The following is a 26,455-nucleotide window of genomic DNA, read 5'->3' as shown; positions in this document are numbered from 1 at the left end:
CTATAAAAAATGTCTAACACAATTTTTTGTAGGCCTGCTAGTTTACGAGATACAAAGCGAAAATCCTTTGGACCCTTTTTTCCAAGACCGCAGTCGCCATAAGACTAGGGTGGCGGACCCTCAAACTTAAACTGAAGTTTATACTAACCTCCCTATACATCAAGACAAGGAAATTGCGTCCTATGCAAAAATGCAATCCTAAATGTAACTTTCCAATGGACTATAAATATTTAGCATAAATTATTAACGACAACAACGACCATACTGAAGGAAGAGTTGAGTAAGCAAGAAACGCATTTACCAAAATGAAAAGTATTTTCAACATATTTGTAAATTTACAATGAGCACATTGTAAATTTACAAATATGTTGAACTACCTGAAAGATATTGTTTTAAACAAATTATAACTATTAATGTTTTGTAAACCATATTTACAAATTGTAAAATATGAAACTTTTTGCCTAATTCTGAACCTAATAATCAAAAATACAGTTTCGATTTAAAAATCTATGTAATAACTATAGTACTGTTAATAACCCAAAGTGGTTGATGCTGTTATTAATAAAATAAAATAAAAGAAGAAGTCCTAAACACTAGCATAATTAAAATGTTGCAATATTAGGAAAGAATGGGATGGTGCGGTTGCAGGATTTCTCCCAATCTCGGATAGAGTAGCTTTGTAGAAAATATCTTACAAATTTATGCACCAACATCGGATAGCTCAGAGCAGGAGATTGAACATTTCTATGAAGAATTAAAAAATGAATCGAAAAATATGAAAAAAGAAGAAGTCAGTATAATCATGGGAGACTTTAATGCCTAAATTGGAAAGGGTACAGTAGAAGGCATAATAGGAGAGTACGGATTGGGTATACGGAATGAAAGAGGAGAACGACTGATACAATTTTGTCAAGAAACAGATAATGTAATCATGAACAGCCAATTCAAACTACCAGCTAGAAGGTTATATACCTGAAGGTCTTCCGCCGATAGCCCGCAACAAATAATTAGAAGTCAAATAGATTATTTTCTAATAAATAAAAGGTTTCGTAATGCGGTTACTTCAATAAAAACCTATCCTGGAGCAGATATTAACTCCGATCATAACTTACTGCTTGTTGAACTGAGAGTAAGGATGAAAAAAACTCGAAAGTCGAGCGTTATACAAAAATTGAAACAAAGCAACGTAAAACAACAAATGCAAGAAGAAATAAACACCAAAATTAACGACATTGCAACACATAATAGAAAAGATATAGATACAATGTGGAACGAGATCAAAGATGTATTAGTAACAACAACAATAAACAACATCAAACAGGAAAGACAAATAAAACAACCATGGATGATACATCATATTTTAGAGCTTATGGAGCAAAGAAGAGAGTTTAAGAATAAAGACGCAGAAAAGTACAAGGAACACCACAAAAAGGTACTTAAAGAAATAAAATTAGCAAAAGAATCCTGGCTGTTAGAGAAATTCTTAGAAATAGAGATCCTACAGAGAAAACATGATATATTCAATATGCACAGGAAGATCAAAGAAATGGCAGCTATATATAGAACAACAATGCCCACTGCACTGTTTGATAAAAATGAAAACATACTATTCAATACGCAAGAAAAACTGGACAGATGGCAGGAATAGGTATATAGCAGAACTGTTCAGTGACAACCAACACATTGAAGTATATGACAACGTCATATACTTCGTCCGAGAATGAACCAACAATAACAAAATCAGAAGTAAGTCGTCTAAAAAACAACAAAGCGTCAGGACCTGATGGAATATATGCTGAGGTATTGAAATTGATAGAAGATAATCAAATTGACATTATGAATTATTTAACTGTATATATGAAACAGGAACTTTACCAAAAGATTGGTACATGTGCATATTTATACCACTGCTAAAAAAAGCAAATATTAGGAAATGTGAAGAACACCGAATCATTAGCCTCATAAACCACTCACTCAAAATATTCTTAAACATCATCCATTCTCGCATATACAAGAAATTGGAGGAGGGTATTGCTGATGTACAATTTGGATTTCGCAGCGGTCTTGGCACAAGAGAAGCACTTTTTAGCATACAAGTATTGATACAACGAACAATAGATGTTAATACAGATGTTTTTGTTTGTTTCATTGACTTCGAAAAGGCATTTGACAAAGTACAGCATGAGAGGCTTATTGAAACTTTGCGAATCGCAAACATCGATGACCAGGATATAAGAATAATAGCCAATGTCTATAGGAAACAAGTAGCCAAGATTCGAGTAGACAATCAATTATCTGAGGAAGTCCCAATACAAAGAGGAGTACGACAAGGTCGCATACTTTCGCCTTTGCTGTTTAATGCATACTCTGAACATATATTTCAAGAAGCTTTGGGAGAAACGACTGATGGCGTGATTGTTAACGGTAAAGTATGCAGACGACACTGTCCTTGTTCTGGATAGTGCTAAAGGATTACACACACTGATAGATCAAGTAGTTAACATTGGTAGAAAATATGGAATAAAACTTAATAATAAGAAGACGAAAATTATGATAATAAGCAAAAACCAAGATACAGATGCAAAGTTTATGGCAGACAATGAGGTATTGGATAGAACAGAAAAAATAACATACCTAGGATGCAACATCACAGACAACTGGGATTACTCATACGAGAATAAATGTAGGATCGAAAAAGTAAGGAGTGCCTTCCAACAGATGAAGAAAGTTCTCTGCAATTTAACATTGAACTTACATCTCCGACTCAAAATCCTTAATTGTTATGTGTTTTCTGTTCTTATGTATGGAGCAGAGGCATGGACACTCACTGATGAGTCTTGCAGACGGTTGCAGTCTTTCGAGATGTGGTGCTATCGTCATATGCTCAGAATATCATATGTACATCATATAACTAACGACGCAGTAATGCAACGTTTACAAAAAGAACCTGAAGTCTTGAAATCCATTAAAGAAAGAAAGTTAGCATACTTCGGACCTTGAGTGAGAAATGAAAATAAACACAGAATCCTACTATTGATATTAGAAGGGAAAATAGAAGGAAATAGAGGAACAGGACGCCGCCGAATATCCTGGCTTAAGAATTTGAGACAGTGGACAGGTATGACCACCACAGACCTACTTCGAACAGCCGATAATAAAATACGATAGGCCATTGTGGTAGCCAACATCCATAGAGGATAGGCACTAGCAAAAGAAGAATATTTGGACCATGATTATAGGGGTGAGCGCTACGCAATGCTGTAAGGGATCATGCAGGGGAATATCCAAGGACGGAAAAAACTAAGGTTTTTCCTTCTTTTTAAGAACACGCATTCCTTGGTTAAACAACCTAAATACGTGATTCAACTGCAGTTAAACAGAACTGTAGTTGAACCACGTACTGAAAAAGAATTTCAGTGAATATTTTGAAACTAATATTATGAAAGACCGTATCCGTAATGCTGCAGGTTGAACCTGTTATGAAGCACACAGAAGGGTAGTAACTAATAAGGTTCGATTAGTTGGTAAGAACGCTAGACAACAGGCAACTAAAGAAAGTTCGCCAAACTAATAGTAAAATAAGAGATCGAGAAGACCAACGGAATTACATAGAAAGCGATAGTAACAAAGAGCCTAAACAGAACAGGAAAAATGTAAGAAATAATAGGTATTGAAATAAGAATACAATAAAAATTATATGAAATATTCTATTAAGATAGACTTTTATGTATTTGACGCTCAACAGATGAAAAACTTGTATAAATGTAAGCTGGTGTTAAAAAAAATTAAAAATTTAACAATTACCTATTAGTGCAGTTCCATAAACACGCCAATTTATTTTAGTTTCCTTTTCAAAACTTGCTTTTAATGTAACAGTCATTTTCACAAGCAATGTTCTGACACCGGTATACTAAGCAAAAATTGCTAAAGGAAGTTAAAACTTTTTAAAGTTCACAACTGCAAACGTATATAACAGGACTCCAATTAAAATTTAAATCATTATCAGTTTGAGGTTTGTTTTGATTGATAATGAGAAAATTAATCTTCTTTTAATTATACCGTTCGGATGTTTCGTACTATCCCTTTGACAAACTTCCACTCGAAATTACATCACAATATAAATATTTTATTAAAAGGTTTTTTTATTCTATCAATAATACGCATTATATGCATAAGCTTTGTTCTAAACAAGGGACTGATTGTAACATGGATAAGTGGATTATATTGTAATTAAATTTTTAAACTTTAATGACCCAACAATAGTTCCTTTGTGCGTTTCACTATATTATGAGGTGCATAGTAGTTTAGTTAAATTGTATTTTTGCCATGAGAGTTTTGGGGTAGTTCTGATTTTTTCATTCCATATGTTTTTTGGGGTGCTTAATCCGAATCTGGGGTTTGCGGACAAAATTTCGTGACGCAACATTAAAAAAAAAAACAGAATAAACCGTTTTTTTTTTCTTTTTTCGGGTTTTTTGCTTAAAACTCGAAAACTATCAACTTTTGGTAAATGGCCTGTTAACAGAAATTAAAGTACTTGAAATTTTCTACAAATACCAGTATTTCGTTTTTTTTTCAGACGAATCGTTCGGTTTCTAGTGCAAGTTGAAAATTGTAAATTTTTACCAGTTTATGCAGAACCCACTTTTTACATTTCAATATTTAATTTTTATGGATGCTGTCATTTGATAAACGTCACCTGGTTTTCCACACAAGTAATTAAAAAGAAAAAAGGCAAAAATTATGCAAATTCAGTAGGTAGGTAGAACTCGTAACAAAATAAAACTTAAAATCTCGTTACTTATGATCATATATTATTATGATTATAAATTATAACATGCAAAATTTATATGAGCCGTTGTCTTTTGGAAGGCCCTGGCTGAGGTTCTTCGATAACCATGAGTCTTGGTTCTGCTTGTTCTGGAAAATAAAAGTGTAAAGTTAAGTCATTTATCAAGAAGAGATGAAGATTTCAAAATAGATTGTGAGATTAAACATACCTTCCGCATCGTACTGAGGTTCTTCGATGGCATCGGGTCCTGGCTCAGGGTCTGATTGCTCCATCGTCAGCGTCGGGAGTCGTTCTCCTGGAAAATAAAAAGAGAAGAGACACATATCATATATCAAGGAGAGATGAATGACTACAAAATAACTTGTCAGATCCAACATACCTCTCTCTCTTTCTTCAGTTTCTTCTACGTCTATGTCAGAGCTGTCTTCTGGGGGCTCAACATTGTTACACAGTCCTTCGCATGATGCTCATATTGGGGAACAATGGAGTCCCGCCTTCCTGCATCCACAATTGCGTTGACAGCCCTTTTTACATTTACATAAAATGTACCGGAGTATTGAGTTTGGTGCAGGGTCCAAAGTAGTTGGTACTGGCACAAGACCACTACTAGTTTTTTGCCATACCCACTCACTTGGGTCTTTTTGTTGCTCGTTAGGTGTGGCTTGACCGGATAACCACTGCTGTACCTGATAGTAAACTCTCAGTGAATGTTCTCTTCAGTTGGGGGCAATGAGGAAATGTTGGTCTTATTTTTGAATGATGAAGATACGTATTGTTTATATTTTAAATCGTTTAGTTTTGTCTCTTTTTTTCCATATAGAGCCGTGAGAAATATGTCTCCTGCTGTGGCAATCTCATCTTGACTTGAATTAGGGTCTTTGAAAGCTTCAATTACCGATTTCAAATCTTTGTTCTTCTGCAGGACTTTAAGAAATTTCAGTTTCCCTTGATTAAACAATGCAGAAGTAGTATCACAACCACTCATCGCATGCAGGAATAAAATATGATCCAATAGGATTTTCTCAGCAGCCAGATGAGGGTTGTAGAGGCTTTGCGAAACATTTCCTTTTCCTGGCTTCAAAAAAAATACATTTTTTATATCAGGGCTACAAAGGCCAATCAAAATGACCAGTAGGTCGATATCTTCCTCCACCACTGTCACATGTTCATTTGACGAGGCCATCTCAAGAGCTGTTGTGATAATTAGGATATCAGCATCTTCCACAGCTTGCTTTGAATGAATTTTTGCATCATGAAGTTTCTCCATTAACATAGATATAAATTGGCTCTTGTTTTTTGGGTTTGCAAGAAAACTATCCTGCGACACAGTGGGCGCCATCATTTCTGTAAATGATATTGCAGCAGATTGTTTTCTTTTTCCTCTTCTCAATCGTTCTAAACGCTTGGTGCTACCACAAGTACTACACGTACACACATACTACAACGTCTACAACAGTTTAGCACATTGTTGCCGTTTGGAATGTAAAGCGGCTTTAACTGCTATTTAACTGAGTTATTTTGATTTTTTGCAATCTATCTATAATATTTGAGTCAAAACGTGAATTATCCGTGTGACTCGGTCTTTATTTTAATTAGCTTAAATACTAGGGGAAATTAACTGAAAACCTTTCAATACAAATCTAAAAAGTGGGTTTTGCAGTCACACCGGTACAAATTGCTAATTTTCAACTTGCACTTGAGACCGAACGGTTCGTCTGTACAATAACCAAAATAGTGACATTTGTACAGAACTTTAAGTACTTTAATTTCTGTAAACAGACAATTTACTAAAAGTTAACAGTTTTCGAGTTTTAAGCAAAAAACCGGAAAAAAGCAAAAAAAACCGATTTCTTCTGGTTTTTTAAATGTTGCGTCACGAAATTTTGTCCGCAAACCTCAGATTCAGATTTAGCACCCCTAAACACATATGGAATGAAAAAATCAGAACGTCCCCAAAACTTTCCTACCAGTATCACTTTACAGTACAAATTTACTGAATTATAGTGCAAGAGTGGCCTAACTGGTAATAACTGATCTTGAGAAATTGACGATTTAAGTTTTATTCAATTTGACTGCTTTCTGTTTCTCCAAGAATTATTAACCGTAGTTTTCAATTTCAACACCTTAAATTAAGTAAGTAAATTTTATTGTACATTAATATCACAAAAGAGTAAAATTTTCAAAACTTTTTTGGAAAAAAACTTGTAGGCAACTTGCAATAACATTATATAAATAAAAAAAATAAAGTTCGTTTTTGCATAAAATATATTTTTACAATACATACTTGTATACAAAAAATGAACAAAAGTCAAAACAATTCCCTTAACTAATTTTTTTATAAGCATTTATTCCACCATTAGTTCGGAATCTTCTATAACGTAAAACATATTATCTTCTCCATCATCATTATTTTGTATATAGATCAGTTACTGAGGGTTTTTACGTCCGAATTCTTTATAACTGAATTGATTCGTTTGAAATTTTGTGTGTTGGTAAATAATTACTCAAGGAACAAAAGTTATATAGTCCGATGTGCGCTTCCACCCTGGGGGTGTTTGCCACCCCTTTTCGAGGGTGGAAATTTTTTCACTCAAAATAACTACGCTATTCGATAGAAGGATAAATTTCAAACAAAAAATGTGGTAAACATTTTTTTCGCTAGATCAATACTTTTTGAGTTATTCGCTGTTGAAAAGTGTCATTTTTCGTTAAAAAAAAAACATGTTTTTCAAAGATTTTTTAAAAATAGCTCTGAAACTAAGAGTTTTATCAAAAAAAGTGTAACGACTAAAATTAAAGCTCATAAAAAAACAAAAATAATGGCGTTTTAATGAATATTTTCAGTTCAATATTAACTGAGTTATGGCTGTTCAAAGAAGGTTTGTTTTTGTTTTTGTCTTTCAATACGAGTATTTAACGTTAAATAACGGAAAACGGGTATATTTTTCGACAAAAACCCATATAATATTTTTAAAAGAGCTTAAAAAGACCTTTAAAATGAGTAATGGTAAAAGTCCTTTCCATCAACTGTACGTGAGATACAATCAAAAAAACGATGAGTTTCTCAAATTTTTGTAAAAAAAAACGCAATAAAACTAACATCATGTTTACTAGGATTGAAATAAATTGTTTTCCTTATAGAATTCACTTTATTTTAGTGTTTTTTGTATGATCCAAAAGTTTAGCCACTTTAGAATACCCAGTTTTTGAAAAAAGTATGATTACATTTTTTTTTGTAAATATTAAAAAAAAATCTTTTTTTTTAAAACTTCAAAACTATAAAAGATTCGTAAAAGATGCCACAATACAAAAAAATAGGTTTTTTTTTCAACAAAAATTTTCATTTTTTAATTTTTTTTTGTAGCTTAAAAAATAACGGAGATATAGTTGGTTGAAGTTGGCTTTATAGCGCATGAACCACTGGTCTCCGACCCTTTGACCCTTCACCCTTTAAACATGAAGGACTTTAAAATGTTTTAACATTCCTATACTTGTAGCCCGTTAAATTACCTGTAAAATCGTTTTTTTATGCATGTTGTAGCATGTATAGCAATAGTACTTTTTAGAATAAATTTTGGAGCATAAAATTTTTTTAAAAGTTGGAGCATTAGAGCATTTCGATGGAACTAATAGACATTTTATATATACATATGCATCTATGTATCTCTCTCTCTCTCTCTCTATATATATATATATATATATATATATATATATATATATATATATATATATAAGAAAAAAGAAGTATTTGTGACTCGTTTGGAACAAATATATAACTGTTTTGGATGGGTTGGAGTCAATAATAGGGCTATTGGTTAACTATTTTTTTATTCTCGAGCTTTCAATTGTGTTTACAATTATTATCAAGAGCTAAAAAAGACAAAATACTTACAAGGTTGAACTAAAAAGAAAAAACAATTTTTGTTAACTTACCAAATAAAAATTAGTTTGGTAAGTAAAAATCACTGTTTACATCTTCAAAATATTTAATACAAAAATGTTTTTATCTAATAAATGTTTCTCTGAAAAATTTTTATAATTTTGAAAAAATTCGTTTTTTCAAATTTGTCTATAGGATATTTAGTTTTAGAATATAAAGATGAAATAGTTTTGATGTTCTTTGTTGCTATTTTTATATTGTCAATAACCTTTAGTGTTTGTATTAATTTAGGTGTTAATGATGGTATAAAAGGTAGTGAATGATAATAGATGTTCTGATTGTTAGATACAATGTTTTGAGATTGAGCAAAAAATGGTGTTAAATTATTTATATTACCAATATTAGAAAAAAGCATCCTATGTAGCATATCTGGAGGATAAGAGTTTTCAATTAGAATATTTTTTAATAACTGAAGATCTTCCTGTAGATAATCTGGATGAGAAAGTTTTAAAACACGTTCTTTTAATCCTGTTATAAGGTTCATTTTCATCTTATTTGGATGGTGAGAGTAATAGCTTATAAATCTATTACTACATATGGGTTTTCTGAACCATCTGGTTTTCAACATATTGTCTGTATTTCTTACAATTCTCATGTCAAGGAATGGTAGAGAATTATCTACCTCTTCCTCAACTGTGAATTGTATATGTTGATTAGGACTGTTGAAAATGTTGACTGTTTCATGAATTTTGTGTTTAGGAAGTGCCAAAACTAAATCTGTCACATTCTTTCAGACATCTGTCAACGGTGAATAAATCTTCTTCTTTTTGTTACTAAACAAAAAAGAATGTTTAAACGAAGTTTTACTTTTGGCAATATAATTGTCAAAAATAAAAATTTTATGTTGGCATTTATGACATTGAGGCTATTTGTAATTGGTTGCTATTTGAACTTATTTATAAATTCAATTATTCTTATATTAAAAAAATGTTTTCAAAATTATAAAAATTTTTCAGAGAAACATTTATTAGATAAAAACATTTTTGTATTAAATATTTTGAAGATGTAAACAGTGATTTTTACTTACCAAACTAATTTTTATTTGGTAAGTTAACAAAAATTGTTTTTTCTTTTTAGTTCAACCTTGTAAGTATTTTGTCTTTTTTAGCTCTTGATAATAATTGTAAACACAATTGAAAGCTCGAGAATAAAAAAATAGTTAACCAATAGCCCTATTATTGACTCCAACCCATCCAAAACAGTTATATATATATATATATATATATATATATATATATATATATATAAAACAAGTTTTGGAAACAGGTAGGGATCATTCATCTGCTGTAACTAAACCGGCTTTTTTTCTATGTGTGTATGTACTTTTTCGTCACTATATATTGAAACAGCAGAAACTGAACACGTGGCGTCCAGATATGGTTGGGAAATAACAGCTTAAATATTTTGGATTGGGGTTGGTCTAAAAGTGGAGATTCTTTGGAACCAATTAAAATGCAAAGTTTACCAGCTCCAGAAGAACTGCTGAAAATGATTTTTTGCAATTGTACAAAAGGTTGCGGATCAGCGTGTGGCTGTCGGAGGCTGGGATTATTTTGCAATGCAACATGCGGAACATGCTGTGGTGACAATTGCCAAAATTGTCCTCCAGTAAACGAAGACCAATTGGCCGGTGAAAATTATGATTCCGATGATGAATAGATATTCATTTATTTTATACCTCGTTTTATATAAACATTTATTTTTAGTTTTTTGGAAAATAAAAAAATTATAATATAATATAAACTAAATTTTTATCTATTTATGTCCATGTCTAAGTTAAGGATTTATTGATTTTATTTTCATCAAAAGGGGTGCTTGTAAGAGTTGAAAAAAGTTGGCTCATTTCTTGAGTAAAAAATTAATTTTTGTCTACAAACAATGCACTCTAAAAATGTTTCAAATCATTAAAAATATGTTTTAATTCATTTTTGACAAAGGGGGTGGTTGTGAGGGTTGAAATGTTGAAATTATAATAAAATGTTATTTTATAAGCAAGAAATTAATTTTTGTTTAATAAAATGCACTCAAGAAATGTTTCAGACCAAAAAAAGTATATTAAATAAATTTTTTAAAAATGGGGTTGGTTGTGAGGGTTGAAATGTTGAAATTATAATAAAAAGTTGTTTTATATGCAAAAAAATTATTTTCGTTAAATAAAATGCACTTAAGAAATGTTTCAAACCAATAAAAATATTTTTGAATTCATTTTTAATGCGTTTTTGTCATAAGGGTGGTTGTAAGGGTTGTAAATTTCCAATAAATAAAATATTATTGTATAGCTCGGGTATTAATTTTTATTTGTATTTAAATACATAATTGAAATGTCTCAAGCTGCTACGACTCTTTTTTCATATTATTTTTATAAAAAGTATTAGCTTTAAGGGTTTTAAGGGTTGAAAATTGTGAATAATTAATTTTCATATTAGAGAACACATTACAAAATTTACCTTATGCGAATAAACAAGATTTAAGTGCATAAAATAATTAAATCCGTGTTTTTCCCAGTTTCTTCAATAAGGGGTAGTTTTCACCCCTTAAAAACAAAAAGCGCACCTAGAGCGTATATAACTTTTGAAGTGGAGGGTAAGATAAGCCTAATTTGAAATTTTCAAAGCAATCGATGCAGTTATAAAAAATTCGAAGGTATTACCATATTTTAAGCCTCAGTAACTGGACTAATACGTTGATCTAAATTTTAACATTTAGATTGTTATAAAAGTTATGTATCTAAGGTGGTACATACACTAACAAATCTTGTAAATTGCTAAATTTAGCTGCTTCAATGTCTCTGCGTTTTGGGTATAAAGTGGAAGTTTTCCAATAAACGTAGATGTATTGCGCTTCGTAATGTCTATATGTTTAAAAATAACCTCCGGATTGTTAGATTCTTTATAATACTGGTTCAGCTTAAAAGTATTGCATTGCATTTTTAACCAGTTGACCGATTCACCTTCGACAGTCTTTTTACGATTAGTAATGGTTTTCTCTAATGGAACACTACTCACGAAATCGTTGCCGGTCATTTCTACTACTGTGAATGGTTTTTATTTTTTGGCTGTCCTAATCACTCTGGTGCAATATCCGGGTACATAAATATCATTAAAAGTTTTCTTGTTCTTCTCTATGATCCCAAAGTCACGGTCACAAGCTAAATATGAATGCCCCGACACCAAAAATTTATGGTCAATTTGCTGCACTTTTGATAGCTTGTTTTGTATAATGTAATTACAAAATAGTTCAAAATAGAGACAGTGCAATGTTTCTATCCTGCCCTCCGCATTGGTCACTATACATAATTAATTTTGACGTGTTAACGTTTTGACGTTTTTGACTTAATGCTGTATACAAGATCCAATCTTTTGAGGTCCTCTAGATGCTATGGTTTCATGCCAAACGTACATAGTATGAGCCTGATTACTTGACAAGTTGTAATTACCAAAGTAGTATGTAAACAACTGTCTTTTGTAGAACATAACTCAGTTGAAAGATGAGGTGTAGGTAATGTAGACATGAGATCAAACTTTTTCAGTTATTTTATCCAATTTCGAATCCGATGTCATCCTTCATCTGTCGATGAAGAGCGTCAAAACAGGAATATTGATGTTTGTGCTTTTGTGGAAGCTAGTGAACCCTGCAATAGTGTACAAATTGCTAGGGAAGTTAACGTGATTGCTCGAACTGTTCAGCGAGTTCTCAAAAGGAATAGATATCACTGTTTCAAGACACAACCTACACAAGAATTGTTTTTGGAAGATAGCTTTAGGCGGATGGAGTTTTGCGAATTTATGTTGGATAAACAGAATGAAAAGTACACTTTTTAAAAAATATTTTATTTTCTGACGACTTCATTTTCATTACATAAAAAACACAATATCTCCGTTGCAAGGTATTATTCTCGGAAAAATAAGCACCTCAGTGTTGCAGTGCGAACGCAGCATCCGTAAAAGTTAAATGTTTGGACTGGCATGTTATACGACCATATTGTCGGTCCATTTTTTATCTATGGAAACCTAAACGGTCCCAAATATTTACAACTTTTACAGAATGAGATCATTCCGGCAGTTTGACGCCTTCCCGTTAATTTTCAGGAGGTTTATTTCCAACAGGATGGGTGTTCGGCTCAATCAAACGTTTCCTGATCGACTGATAAGTACACGTGGTACAATTAAATGGTCCGCTAGATCCTATGAGTTAACGCCTAACGATTTCTTTTTTTGGGGTTTTCTCAAAAAAAAACATTTATAGGCATCAGTTTGAAAGGGTCACAAACCTAGTCGAATTAAGGACAAAAATACTTCATTTCTCTGCAAGCATTACACCAGCCCTACTCCAAAATATGAGGAAAAATCTATATGACAGATTTGGTTACTGTTTAGCACAAGTAGGTGGAATATTTCAGCCCTTAATTCATTAATATGCTTTCCTAATTTTTATTTTTTGTTAGGTACATTTTACGAAGTTTGTAGGTTCTTAATTAGGTAGTATTTTTTATGTTTAAGTTTGGAAGAATTTTATTGTTTTTTTTATTTAAAAGTACAAACGATTCTTATTCTGATTTTTTTTTATTCTTTCTTGTCTCATTGTTATAAGCTTTGACCATAAAATTTGTACAATTTTCAGTGACAATAAAACATATTATTTATTTACTTACTCATTTATTTGTATTGCTATTATTAAGGCTAGAAAATAACCAAAAAATTAGTTTTAGAGCATTATAATAAATAGACTCTCGAGATGGGATTGTAATAAATCTTAATTCCTATGGTCATCAAAACAATGTCGTTATCTGTATAATCAAAAGAGATATTAAAACATTATTGCGATTTCTTTAACAATAATTAAATATTGGTGTGTTCCGAAATAAATTTTACATTTATCTTGCAGATTAGTAACTGCAACATAATTTGACGTGAAAAGACGGGTACATTTTATTTTATAAATGTCTATCCTTCAGATAACTATCTGTCGGATAGGACAATTTTTATCTGCACTTCTGGTTTCACGCAAAAAGTTTATTATTTTTGATTCTTTATTTCTTTTGAAAATTTTGTTGACCCTAAAAAATTTTGATGATTGGTAAAAAATATAATACAAAACTCGAGCTTCCCCAACAAATAAATTGCCAAACTAGAAGTTTTATACGTAGTAAATACGTAAATACGTTTATACGTAGTAAAGTTCAGCGACTCTCTAAAAGTGACTTATTTGTTGTGAAAGTTATACAACAGATTAAAATACAATTCTGTTGTAGTCCTACCCTTAAATAAGAGAAAGACAGAAAAAAATTAGTGGGGTGATTGTAGATGCAAATGATTTGATCTCCCGTCGCATGGTGACGGGCAAAATTACTAGTATTTTAATAAATATATTAAATTACTATACAGGACAATCAAACAATACTAGAAAGAAAAATATTGAAAAACTAGAAATGATGAATGTTGGACGACAACACAAGAACAAAGACTGGAATAAATATAAAGAAATACAAAGACTAATAAGAAAAAAGATAGTGGAAGCAAAAGCACAGTGGCTTGTAGAAACTTGCGAAGAGATAGAAGACCTACAGAATAAACATGATGATAGATTTCTCCATAAGAAAATTAAAGAAATGTGTGAGATCAGAAACGCTAGGCAGTGTGGCACAATAACAAGCACAGATAATAAAGTCCTGACCACAATAGAAGAAATAAGCGTTGAATGGCGAACATATATACAAAACCTATTCTCAGACGATAGAACATTAAATATTGATAGACAAACAAACATCGAAAATAACGACTTGCCCATCTTAACACCAGAAATAAAATACGCCTTAAAAAATATGAAAACCGGAAAAGCCTCTGGACCTGACTACGTTCATAGTAAAATTATACAACTTTTGGAAGAAGACAATTTAGAACTATTATCAAGACTCTTCAACAGTATATACAAGACTGGTATAATTCCACAAGATTGGTTAACGTCTACGTTTGTGCCTATACTCAAATAAAACTACTCAAAAAAATGTAACGACTTTCGATTAATAAGTCTCATGCCCCATATTCTGAAGCTATTTCTAAAAATTATCCATAACAGCGAAGAAGATATGGGTCCGGAACAATTTGGCTTTCGAAACGGTATGGGAACTCGAGAAGCTTTGTTCAGTTTCATTGTTCTCATGCAAAAGTGTCGGGATCAACAAAAAGATGTCTACTTGTGCTTTATAGATTATGAAAAGGCTTTTGACAAAGTCAAACACGATCAGCTAATAGAATGCTTGCAAAAAAAGAACCTGGATCCAAACGACATTAATACAATACGTGAACTCTACTGGAACCAAAACGCCTCTGTCAGAACTGAAGTGGGTGATACTGAAACCATAAACATCCAAAGAGGAGTTAGACAAGGTTGTATACTATCACCAATATTCCATTATTATTCAACTTGTACTCAGAGGACATCTTTCTACATGCTCTAGATGAAGCACAAGAAGGAATAAAAGTCAATGGAAAAATCGTGAACAATATCAGGTATGCTGATGATATAGTACTGATTGCTGGCAGTGAAGAAGAACCACAAATTCTGTTAACCAAAGTAGTTCGAGAAGAAGAACTATACGGCCTTAAGGTGAATGTAAAAAAAACCAAAACAATGGTAATTAAAAAAAACACACACCAGTTATAAACATACTAGTCAACAACAATCTAGTTGAACAGGTGAAAAAGTTTAAGTATCTAGGCTGTTGGATACATGAAACCTTAGACCAAGAACAAGAGGTTAAATGTAGAATAGAACAGGTAAGAGACACCTTCTTAAAGATGCGACAGTTACTCACTACCCGTAATCTTGATTTTTCCCTACGATACCGCATGATAAAGTGTTATGTATATAGTGTACTATTACATGGCGTGGAAGCTTGAACGTTAACAGTCAGCTCGTTACGACGTTTAAAGTGCTTTGAGATGTGGGTATTTCGTCGTATGCTGAAAATTCCATGGACGCATTCCATTTGGGCGTATGCATAGAGAACGTGAACTCACAGAAATTGTCAAGAAGCGTAAAACGTCTTATCTTGGACACATATTTAGACACGACAGGTATAGCTTCCTTCAGCTTATTATAGAAGGGAAAATAGAAGGCAGACGCGGCCCGGGTAGACGACAAATGACTTGGCTGCACAACATCAAAGATTGGACAGGATTAGACTTTCAAAGTTTAATAAGGAAAGCCCAAAACAGGGAAGACTTTGCAGAGGTCATCGCCAACCTTCGCTAAGAAGACGGCACCTAAAGAAGAAGAAGAAAGAAAAAACTATGGAATTTCACGTTCCGGTTACTTTTGCGGGTCACTGTATATTAAACCCAGAAACAAGCTTTGGAATTTAAGAATAACTGACGAGATGATAAACATATTCTAGTTAAGTAAGCTGTTTATTAATAATTTCGGTTCACATATTTTTTATTCATTGCTATTTACTTATTGCGGCTTGGTTCAACATTAATATTAATTTGTGTCATTTTTTGTTTAAATTAATCAAGAGATCAATAATTATTTTATTGTAATATCTGCATGTAATAATATATGAAATATAGCAAATTCATTTTTATCATTCCTATTATTAATAGTTATATCTGAAAAATTAATTAATTTGTTCTAGTTAATAGTATAATATTATGCCTATGCCACTGTTTATATTTGTCACTTAAACTCCAGTGAAATAAATTTTTGTACGGGATTTAAAGAATCCAAATATCTATACACCTACAGAAAGAATACTGGCGTATTTCCTGTGTTTAATTATATATAATTTTTTAATTAATATTTCTTTTTCTTTTTGAGGTGCTTTGTGCAAAGGCACCACTTCGATCAATAACCAATTCGTTTTTATGGACGTAAAACGACCTCTTTGGTCTAATTAAATTTTATAGCGGGATCTTACCCTATCCCTCAAATTGATATTATTTTAAGTAAACTTCAAAAGTTCATATCGTCTATCGATCTTTCGAAAGCTTTCTTACAAATACCTCTTAGTGCCGAAAGTAAGAAATATACCACTTTTGCCATCAATGGTAAAGGATTATTTCAATTTGCAACTATGCCTTTTGGGTTAGTATCTGCTCCCCAAACCATGTGTAGTCTTATGGATATAGTGATAGGTCCTTAGTTAGAGCCCTATCTATTTTATTAACTTGATGATATCTTGGTAGTCACACCAGATTTTTCTACTCATATCGAGATATTGAATAAACTATTTGCCCGATTAAAAGAGGCTAATTTAACGGTTAATATTGATAAGTGTCAATTTTGTCGGCCAAATTTGAAGTTTTTAGGCTATATGGTTGATAACCAGGGTCTTAGGATAGATCCTGAAAAAGTCACTGTCATACGGGATTTTCCCATCCCAAAAACTACCACTTAAGTTCGCCGAATATAAGGCATGTGTAGATATTACCGACGGTTTGTTCCATCCTATTCTACCTTATTATCACCTCTTACTGATCTTCTGAAGGACAGGAAATCCTGGATGAATGCATCGGGTGTTCTACACCAGTCCCTTATATTTTTTAGCCAGGAATGTTGTTTTCTACTAGGTTCCCATTTACACTCAATTTTTTTGTAGTATTCTATCATACTACATTATTATTCACTGCTCAATAGATTCGACGTTGTACTTACTTTTCTCTCAAAATATATTAATATGTTTTCACTTATTTTTGTTAGACTCCAAGACTTTGAACCATATGTTAGGACTAGTGTTATTTTTGGTGTTGACTAGAGCTCCCAGGTATACAGATTCTTTAACTGCTTTGGTTAATTGATATTCTAGTAATTAATGGTAAATGTCCACAGAGAAAAATCGTCTGGATAACGAGTATTATTTATTGAAACGCTGTTGATCTTGATATCTTTGGTTTCATTTAATCAACATAAATATTAAATAAAATAGGGCACAGTATACATCCCTGTGGGACTGCCTTTAATGTTTTAAAAGCATCCCTTAAAAAAATTACCAATGCAGATTATCAATGCGTTCTGAAACCGTAGACACAGGTCATTAAAGATATTAGTGGAATAATTACCATAACAAACCCAGAATGTATAACAGCAGCGTGGAAAAAATATTGCAAAATACTATTTTCACGACACACTTTGCTGATGACCAAGTCATTCTAGCAGACGACGAGAGCGATATAGACTATATGTTTAAAAAATAGAAGAGGAGTACCCCAACAGGGGACTGACAATTATTATACAAAAAACCGAGTATATAGTTCCAGGAGAAAAATCAGAAAGCCTACAAATTGAAGTAGGAACTATAAAATTAACTAAAACCTTTAAATACTTGAGAGTCCAAATAACATCATAAGCAGGGAATAACGAAGACATACATTCTAGGTTTGACCAAGCAAGATCAGCCATTAGACAGCTACACGAACTATTATGGAATAATAAAATAACAAAAGAAAATAAAATAAAAATTTATAAAACAATATTAGAAAGTATTCGGTTGTGAAAGAATGGCACTATTGGCATTAAACGCTATACCGTGCACATAAACATCATTGTAGTGTATGCACCAACATCTGATTCAATGAAACTAAAAAAGAAGAAGTAAATTTGATTTTATATGACTTCAACTCGAAGGTAGGGAAAGGAAGAGATGGAGAAGTAGTAGGAGAACACGGACTGAGAAATTAAAATAAGAAACCAAATAGATTACATAATAATAAATAAAAGATTCCGAAATGCCATAATATCGGTTAAAGCGTACCCAGGAGCAGATATAACAAGTGACCACAATCTAGTTCTAGCAAACATGAAACTCAAGTTAAAAAAGTTAAAAACAACTGCCAAAACACCGAGAATCAATCTGAGAAAACTAAAAGAAACTAATATAAACCAACAAATCAAAGAACAAGTGCACAAAGAAGTTTAGGAAGTAGAAAGGCAAAAGCAATTGACAACAACAGATAAATGGAGGAAAGTAGAGGAGATCTTAGGAAATATCACAAAACACAAAATTCAAGAAGACATCATCTAAAAAAAAAAACAATGGACCACACAAGAGATAAAAGAATTGATGACGGAAAGAAGGGCACACAAGAATAAAACGAACAACAGTACAAAAAAATTAATAAAATAACCAAACAGAAAATCAAAGAAGCTAAGGAAAATCAAAGAGACAAGGAGAAGGATATCGGAAATATCATGGATAAAAATAACAAGATAATAACACAATGTACAGATATAATAAACAGATGGGAAGAATACATAAAAGAGCTATTTGAAGACGACGAGAAAATTGAGGTCATTGAACCAAGTGGAAGAAATGGGCCACCGATCACCAAAGACGAAATTGGAAAAGCGCTAAAACGTATAAAATGTGAGAAGGCCATGGGACCAGATGAAATACCTACAGAAATCTTAAGAATACTAACAAAAAATCATATCTTCACACTAATAGAACTATTTAATGACATTTATTATACGGGAGAGATTCCGAAAGAATGGTTAATATCAATATTTATTCCAATACCCAAAAAATCAAACGCAATGAAATGTGAAGAGCACAGGACAATTAGCTTGATGAACCATATTCTAAAAGTGGTTTTTAGGCAGGGTGCACAGATATCAGTACTTAGGTTGCGAACTATGAAAAAAGATAAAGAAATACTCAACACTATAAAGAAAAGAAAAATGAGCTACTTTGGTCATATACTAAGAAACGAGAAATACGAATTGATGCGGCTGGTCATATAAGGGAAGATGGAAGGCAAAAGAGAACAGGGGAGAAGACGCACGTCCTGGTTGAAGTATCTGAGACAATGGAGTGGGAAAACGTCAACATAACTTTTCAGAACGGCTGCAGATAAAGTTAAATGGGCCATGATGATCGCCAGGGATGGGGCACGTTAAGAAGAAAAATTCAGTTGTACGGCGCCAAAATTTGGGAAATCAATCAAAAAACCAAATTCAAAATTAATGCAATAAAAATGGACTATTGGAGACGATGTTGCCGGCACACTAGACTTGATGGATACTATCGAAGCCAAAAGACTAAACTGGTATGTACATCTGCAGGGAATTCTTAAAAAGGCACACCGATAGATTGCAATCATTACCCTACAGTAGCATTATTATCTCATGCGTGTAGAATACTCCTCATTATTATCAATAAAAGACTAAAATTAATTCTCTTATCACGGATTCCAGAGCGAACAGAGCTGTAGAAAATAATTATATCCCAGAATAATAGTACGTACAGATGAGGCTGCTTCTGGAATTAGTGAGGCGGAACAAATGCTAAACAGATTGGCTAATCATTTTGGAGAAATGCTTAATGGCAGCCATGGTAATCGTTAAGATCTAATAGCCACTCTTAGTTCCACTAATAATTTCAATATTTTAATAATGTTTTTTAAAGACTGTCAGTAATACTGCGTCATATAAATATGGCTCTTGTCATTTTTGTCTACATTGTAATTCTGTTTAAATATATTGTAGTCCTTACTTTTGTAATACTGTCAATAGCCTTCGTTGATGAGAAAGGTTAATTTAAATATAACAAACATTAAAAAAGCTTTAAACTTAAGTATTCTGAAAGTAGTAAAATTAATTTATTGTTTCTAAAATAAAATTAGCAAACTCGCTAATTATGTATGTTTTATTACTATTAACGTCTATATTTAATAGTTCGGTCAACTCTACGAGCACTAATCTAAGACCTTTGGATAATTAATACCAAATTAACTGGTTTCTGCAGTCCAAATGGTCAAATGGTCAATAAAGAAGATGAAAGATTTGGTCTTATTCAGAAGGTAGAACTCATTATCGGCTGCGATTAGAACTCTCACTATCTAGGTTGGACAGCAGAGATAACAACACTTGAGGTAAGTCTCTTTATGATCATATTATTAGAAAAGATTTGTCTAGTTTAAATAAAGACACTTAACCTACCTTTATTAATGTTCGTAGCCAAAGTATATCACTATAGCAACGGCTGAAACTTATCGAAAGACATCTCTATGTCTGACTACTGTTTGGTAACTCTACATCTGGATCTTAAAAGATACATTGCAAAATAAACAGGCTTTAGAATTGGAAGGGTATACGGTATCTATCCAAAACAAAATAAGATATGCTTATAAAAATTCCTGTTCGATAAGGATGGTCCAGAAAAATCGCAAAACCAACTTTGATGGTGCACTGAACTGGAACACCTTAGAAAGACAGCAAGAATAGTTTTTAATAGAGCAAAACACATCAAACTCAAATAGGATTGGGACTATTATCAGTCAAACCTCAGAGAGTTTTAAAAAGTCCATAGGCAAAGACAAAGAGCTACTTGCAGAGCCTACTGTGAGCAAATCAAAGATTTCCCGCAGGCTTCCAGGCTACAAAAAACGCTCATAAAAGAAATACATCGGTATATTAGCAAAGGGAGATGAAAGCAAAACTTCCAACCTTTGTGAAACTGCTGAGATCCTGAGATGCTAATATAAACACACTTCTTCCTCGGCTCTAGCTCCTCAACAGCATCAAAATAAACGGAAGAAACAATTATACCCTCACTGATCGCATGGCATCTCGCCAGAATAATGATTAATGAGGAAAAGGTAGGATGAGCCTCTTCAGGATTCAGAACTTTAAAAGCATGGCAAAAAAACTTGACATCCTGTATATGTAGACTGATAGAACTGATATGGAAGCAAATAAAATTGCCAGAAGACTGGAATGTAGGTATAATTGTACCTATCCACAAGAAATAAGATCAAACCCTCCTAAACGTAACATACAAAATATTGGCATATATTCTTTACGACCGACTATCGGGATATTGTGAAGACATAATAGGTAAATATTAGTGTGGGTTTCGTAAAAAGAGGTCAACGACCGATCCAATATTCCTTCTAAGGCAAGCTCTAAAAAACATATGAGTATGGCATTGATACTCATCACCTGTTTGTTGATTTTAGATGTGCCTATGATAGTGTTGAAAAAAACGCACTGTACAAGGCCATGATAGAATTCAGCATACCACTACACTTAGTATAATTGGTGAAAGCGACACTCTCAAGAGTCGAGTGTAAAGTTAGAGTGCAGAACGGAGTTTCCAGAACGTTCCAGTCTCAGATAGGACTTAGACAAGGAGACAGCCTATCATGCCTTCTATTCAATATTGCACTAGAGAAAGCAATAAGAGAATCTGGAATAACAACCAGAGGAACTATTATTAATCGCAGCGTACAATTACTAGCGTATGTCGATGACATCGACATTATTGCAAGAAGAAAGGCGGACGTGGTCGAATGATTCAAAGCGCTTGAAGCAGCAACAAAAAGAATGGGACTAGAGGTTAACACTAGTAAGACGAAGTTTATGAAAGTATCAAATTATATACAAGCAGCCCAACCCGAAGATCTAACGATCGGAACATATACTTTCGAAGGAGTAAGAGAGTTTATATACCTAGGCTTACAAATTAAGAATAATGCAGTAAGTGCAGAAATTATTACACGGATATATCTCGCAAATTATTGATTAAAAAATTTATTAACAACAAACCTAGTTACAAAAAGAACGAAACTAGTAATATACAGAACTCTTGTCAAGCCCATCCTCACCTACGCGTCGGAAACATGGACAATGACAAAGAGCGATGAAGAACGTTTAAGATGCTTTGAACGTAAAATCCTCCGGCATATCTATGGAGGAGTAAAGGAGGGCAGATTATGGCGTAGACGCTATAATTTCGGACTTTACCGCCTGTATGACAAACCTGATATTATTAGGACCATCAAAATAAACCAGCTGCGGTAGATAAGTCACATAGTAGATACATTAGTCACAGAATAGATGAAGTGAGAAGCAGAGGGAGACCCAGAGCACGATTTAAGGATCAGGTGGAGAAATACTTGAGAATGTTGGGAGTACGAAACTGGAAAGCCAGGGCGAAGAATAGGAGAGAATGGAGACTTATCCTTGAGAAGTCCAAGACCCACCATGGGTTGTGGAGCCAATGATGATGATGATGATATACCAAATATATCAACAAAATATTTTACCAATCTAATTTAACTTAAATTTATCAACAGCTTCTACTGAAGTAAAAAATATGTGAAGCAAATAAGCACGTGTTGATCAACATAAAATACACACTGATAAGTAAAAGTACTAAATTCTAAGGTATAAAAAACAAGGACGCTTAAAATTATGATTACTGTAAATTTTGATAATTTTGAATGAATAAGGCCTTATATTATATTAAAATTATGTAGATACTAATTAGTCTTTTATCAGTAATTTATTATCATATTTTATTTAGATTAATGTAATGTTTTTGGAAAATATTTAAATAAAAATAAATACTTGAAAGTCTTTCTTTCATGGGCTTTCTGAATCATTCGGTTAGTTTGCTAAATATGTGTTGGAACGTTCACTTGTCCATGAGTTTTTGTCATAAATTGTTTTGGCATATTTTTTATTTGTTTGTGAAGCCGTTCGTTTTTACTCGATATTCTGTCTCTTTTATTACACTTATTACAGTATACTTACATTTTCCAAAAGTAGTCCAACCCAAAATATTTCTACATACGTGGTTCTGTTATGCCTTTTTAACCTAATCTGATTGTGCGGTAGTCCAAAACACACAAATTAGAGACGGCGTTAGATTGAAACAAATCTTAGCATACGCTGATGATATTGACATAATAGGGCGTAGTAAGAGAGATGTTGAGCAACATTTCCTAGAATTGGAAAAGGCGAAGAAACAGGCCGGTCTAGTCATCAACGAAGACAAAACCAAGTATATGTTGGTTACTAAGGTTATATAATCAAATGAGGAATAGGAAACAGCATGTGGTGGTCATATCTTTGAACGTGTTGACAGCTTTACATACCTTGGCTCGTTAGTGACTACTACCAATAAAACAAGCGAAGAAATTAAAAGACGAATAAACATTACACATAATCCATACTATGGACTCCAAAAACAATTCCACTCAAGAAATATCCAAAGAAAAACTAAAATTATTATATACAAAACACTGCTGAAGCCGGTCCTCACATACGGGGCAGAAATACGGACTCTAACGCAAAAGAATCAAAGACTTCCGGGAATATTCGAGCGTATGATACTCCGCAAACTATTTGGAGCTATAAACGATCAAGGGCAGTGGCGCAAAAGATATAATTTCGAATTATACCAACTCTTTAATGAACTAGATGCCGTACCGTTCATTAAAACACAAAGAGTTTGGTATCTAAGTAATAAAGGTATCTCTCTTGCGTACAATTTCTTCCATTTTCAACATTGCTAACGATAGTCTGCTTCCTTTTATCAAATCATATACTTGCTGAAAATTTACGAAAATTTGGCGAACATCTCAGTTGAATTCTCAGTTTTTTCTAACATTTATTGGATCGTGAATATTTGATCTATTGTTTGCCTTTTAGCACAAAATGTTACTCACACTCACACTTTATCATACTGAAATAATAAATATATCATACTAATTTTCATATCCTGTTTAGGAATGTTCTGACAGTTTAAGTTCAGATTTACATTTTACCTTAAATAGATACGTTTTATGACAAGAAAAGCTTAATAAGCATTGTCAAGCGAAGATTCACATTTGATTAAGAAATAAAGAATACAAAAAAAAATAATTGAAAAAACAACAACTTTAACCCCATGACCTAAATTATATGACTCTATTCTTGGACCCAAATTTTATGACAATGAAATTTCTCAGTAAGGCTTAAAATCTCTATACAAGAGAAATATACCAAAGGATGCTAGCACAGAAGATACAGCTAAAACAAATAGACGACATTGAAGATATAAACGCGGGCTGGGAGAAAATTAAAAACAACATTGAAGAAGCAGCAACAGAAGCTCTAGGAAAATGCAAAGTCATGCTGAAAAAAAGAAACAACAATAACAGACCATGGCTCAGAAAATAAATAAAAAAGAAATGTAAAGAGAAACCAGAGGCCTACACGAACTACAAAACATCTAATACTCCAGAATCCATAAACACCTGAAGAAGAATAAGAAATGAAATAAAGCAGTTGGTAAGGAGAACAAAAAATAAATACTGAAAACAGTTTACAAAAAGAATGGAAAGCGTCTTCTACGGTATACAAAAACAAATATGGAGATTCATACGAAACCAACGGAAAGAAATGACAGAATTGAAGGAATACAATAGCATACCAGCAAATGAATGGGAAAGATACCTGACGAAACTGGAAATAGTATCAATGGAAAGGTGAGGGGTCAAAAAATATATAGTCACAGAAAAAAAACATGGCGGCGTATTACCAAAAGGACACTAAGCTTGTAACGTCTAAACGTATAACAACGTGCAAGGTATCGATGAAAGGGGAGGGGATATCCAATATGTTAACACAAAAACACAGACGGAAAAACATTGCCAAAACGGCACTATATCGTATCCACGTTGTTATTGGTCCGATTTTAACGTATGAGACGTCAAATGAAAGAGGATGGGATATTGAATATGACAACAGTAAAATTAAACATGGCAACATTGCCAAAACGGCACTATATCATATCTTCGTTGTTATTGGTTCAATTACTACGTATGAAGCACAAAGACATCGCCAAAACGACAACCACGCTATATTAATATACTTAATACGTGGTTTCAATGCTTAAATATCAGCTAACAGATATCTAACGCGATCTAATATATAGCAGATGTATACATACCTGACGCAATCTAACGCATAGCAGACGTATAGCAGACGCGTTCTAAATCATATCAGACGTATAGTGGATGCATATCAGGCGTATAGCATACGTATATCAGACGTACATCAGACGTATAGCAGACGTATAGCAGACGTATATCAGACGTACATCGGACTTATAGCAGACGTACAGCAGACGCAATCTAACGCATATCAGACGTATAGCAGAAGCAATCTAACTTATATCAGACATATAACAGACGCGATCTAACTCATATCAGACGTATAGCAGACGTATACCAGATGCAAGATGGGACAGAACAATCGCTAAAGAAAATCTGTCGAAAAAACGAAATTTGTCAGAATTAGAAATGAAAGAATAGTAAGAAATTATGTGCGTTAAACACAGAATAACGACGGACATCACAACTACGCTGGTATGGACACGTCCAAAGAATGAGCGACAACAGAATAACAAAAAGTATTATATTGGACACCACAGAAAAGACGGGAGTAAAGGTCATTAACTACTATACTTAAATATATAAATCTCATCTGAGCAGTCATTACAAGTATTCTCCGAACGGTAACTACTATACACAACTCACAAATATGATTATTGATATACGATCACGTTTTATTGCATACTATATTTTATCTACAACAATTACTATTTTACAACGATATTCAATTACAACGATCGTTATCCCTTTCCGATGATACCTCTTACGTCACGATCCGATAAGCCATCGCGCTTCTACCACAAAAATCGTCAAAAAAGACCAGAATGAACCTTAGATTTTCTTATGGAGATTTACAAGGGAAAACGACCGATTTTGAGCCAGAACTGTCACAGTCCCTTTCCTGAAAACACTTCGATGAATATCATGAGAAAAGACAAGCGAAAACATAGAAGATATAAATGGATGGGCAACAAAACAGAAACAGGAGTGGAACGAACAAATTATTGAAATGACAGAATATTACGAATAGCACGAGTTAAGTCACTAAATGGACGAAGAAGT

The 26,455-nt window shown here is 32.9% G+C and overlaps 1 protein-coding gene across 3 annotated transcripts in view; it reads right to left on the bottom strand.

The window, feature by feature from the left end:
* LOC140442030 (probable metabolite transport protein CsbC) overlaps positions 1-26,455 on the bottom strand; it is a 71,305-nt gene that overhangs the window by 17,364 nt on the left and 27,486 nt on the right. Inside the window, exons 3-4 of one of the 3 annotated variants that reach the window (XM_072533069.1) lie at positions 5,001-5,087; positions 4,735-4,920 (exon numbers count right to left, since the gene is read on the bottom strand). The exons of 1 other annotated variant lie outside the window; for it this stretch is intronic. In XM_072533069.1, coding sequence (XP_072389170.1) covers positions 4,847-4,920; positions 5,001-5,087 — 161 coding nt within the window. In that variant the 3' untranslated portion in view covers positions 4,735-4,846. Of the gene's footprint in view, positions 1-3,804; positions 3,939-4,734; positions 4,921-5,000; positions 5,088-26,455 lie in introns of those variants that run through there. One more of the 3 variants, XM_072533068.1, reaches the window with a different exon arrangement.

Source organism: Diabrotica undecimpunctata, chromosome 5 (assembly GCF_040954645.1).
Source record: "Diabrotica undecimpunctata isolate CICGRU chromosome 5, icDiaUnde3, whole genome shotgun sequence".
Taxonomy (NCBI): Eukaryota; Metazoa; Arthropoda; class Insecta; order Coleoptera; family Chrysomelidae; genus Diabrotica; species Diabrotica undecimpunctata.
This window is presented reverse-complemented; position numbering and strand designations above follow the sequence as displayed.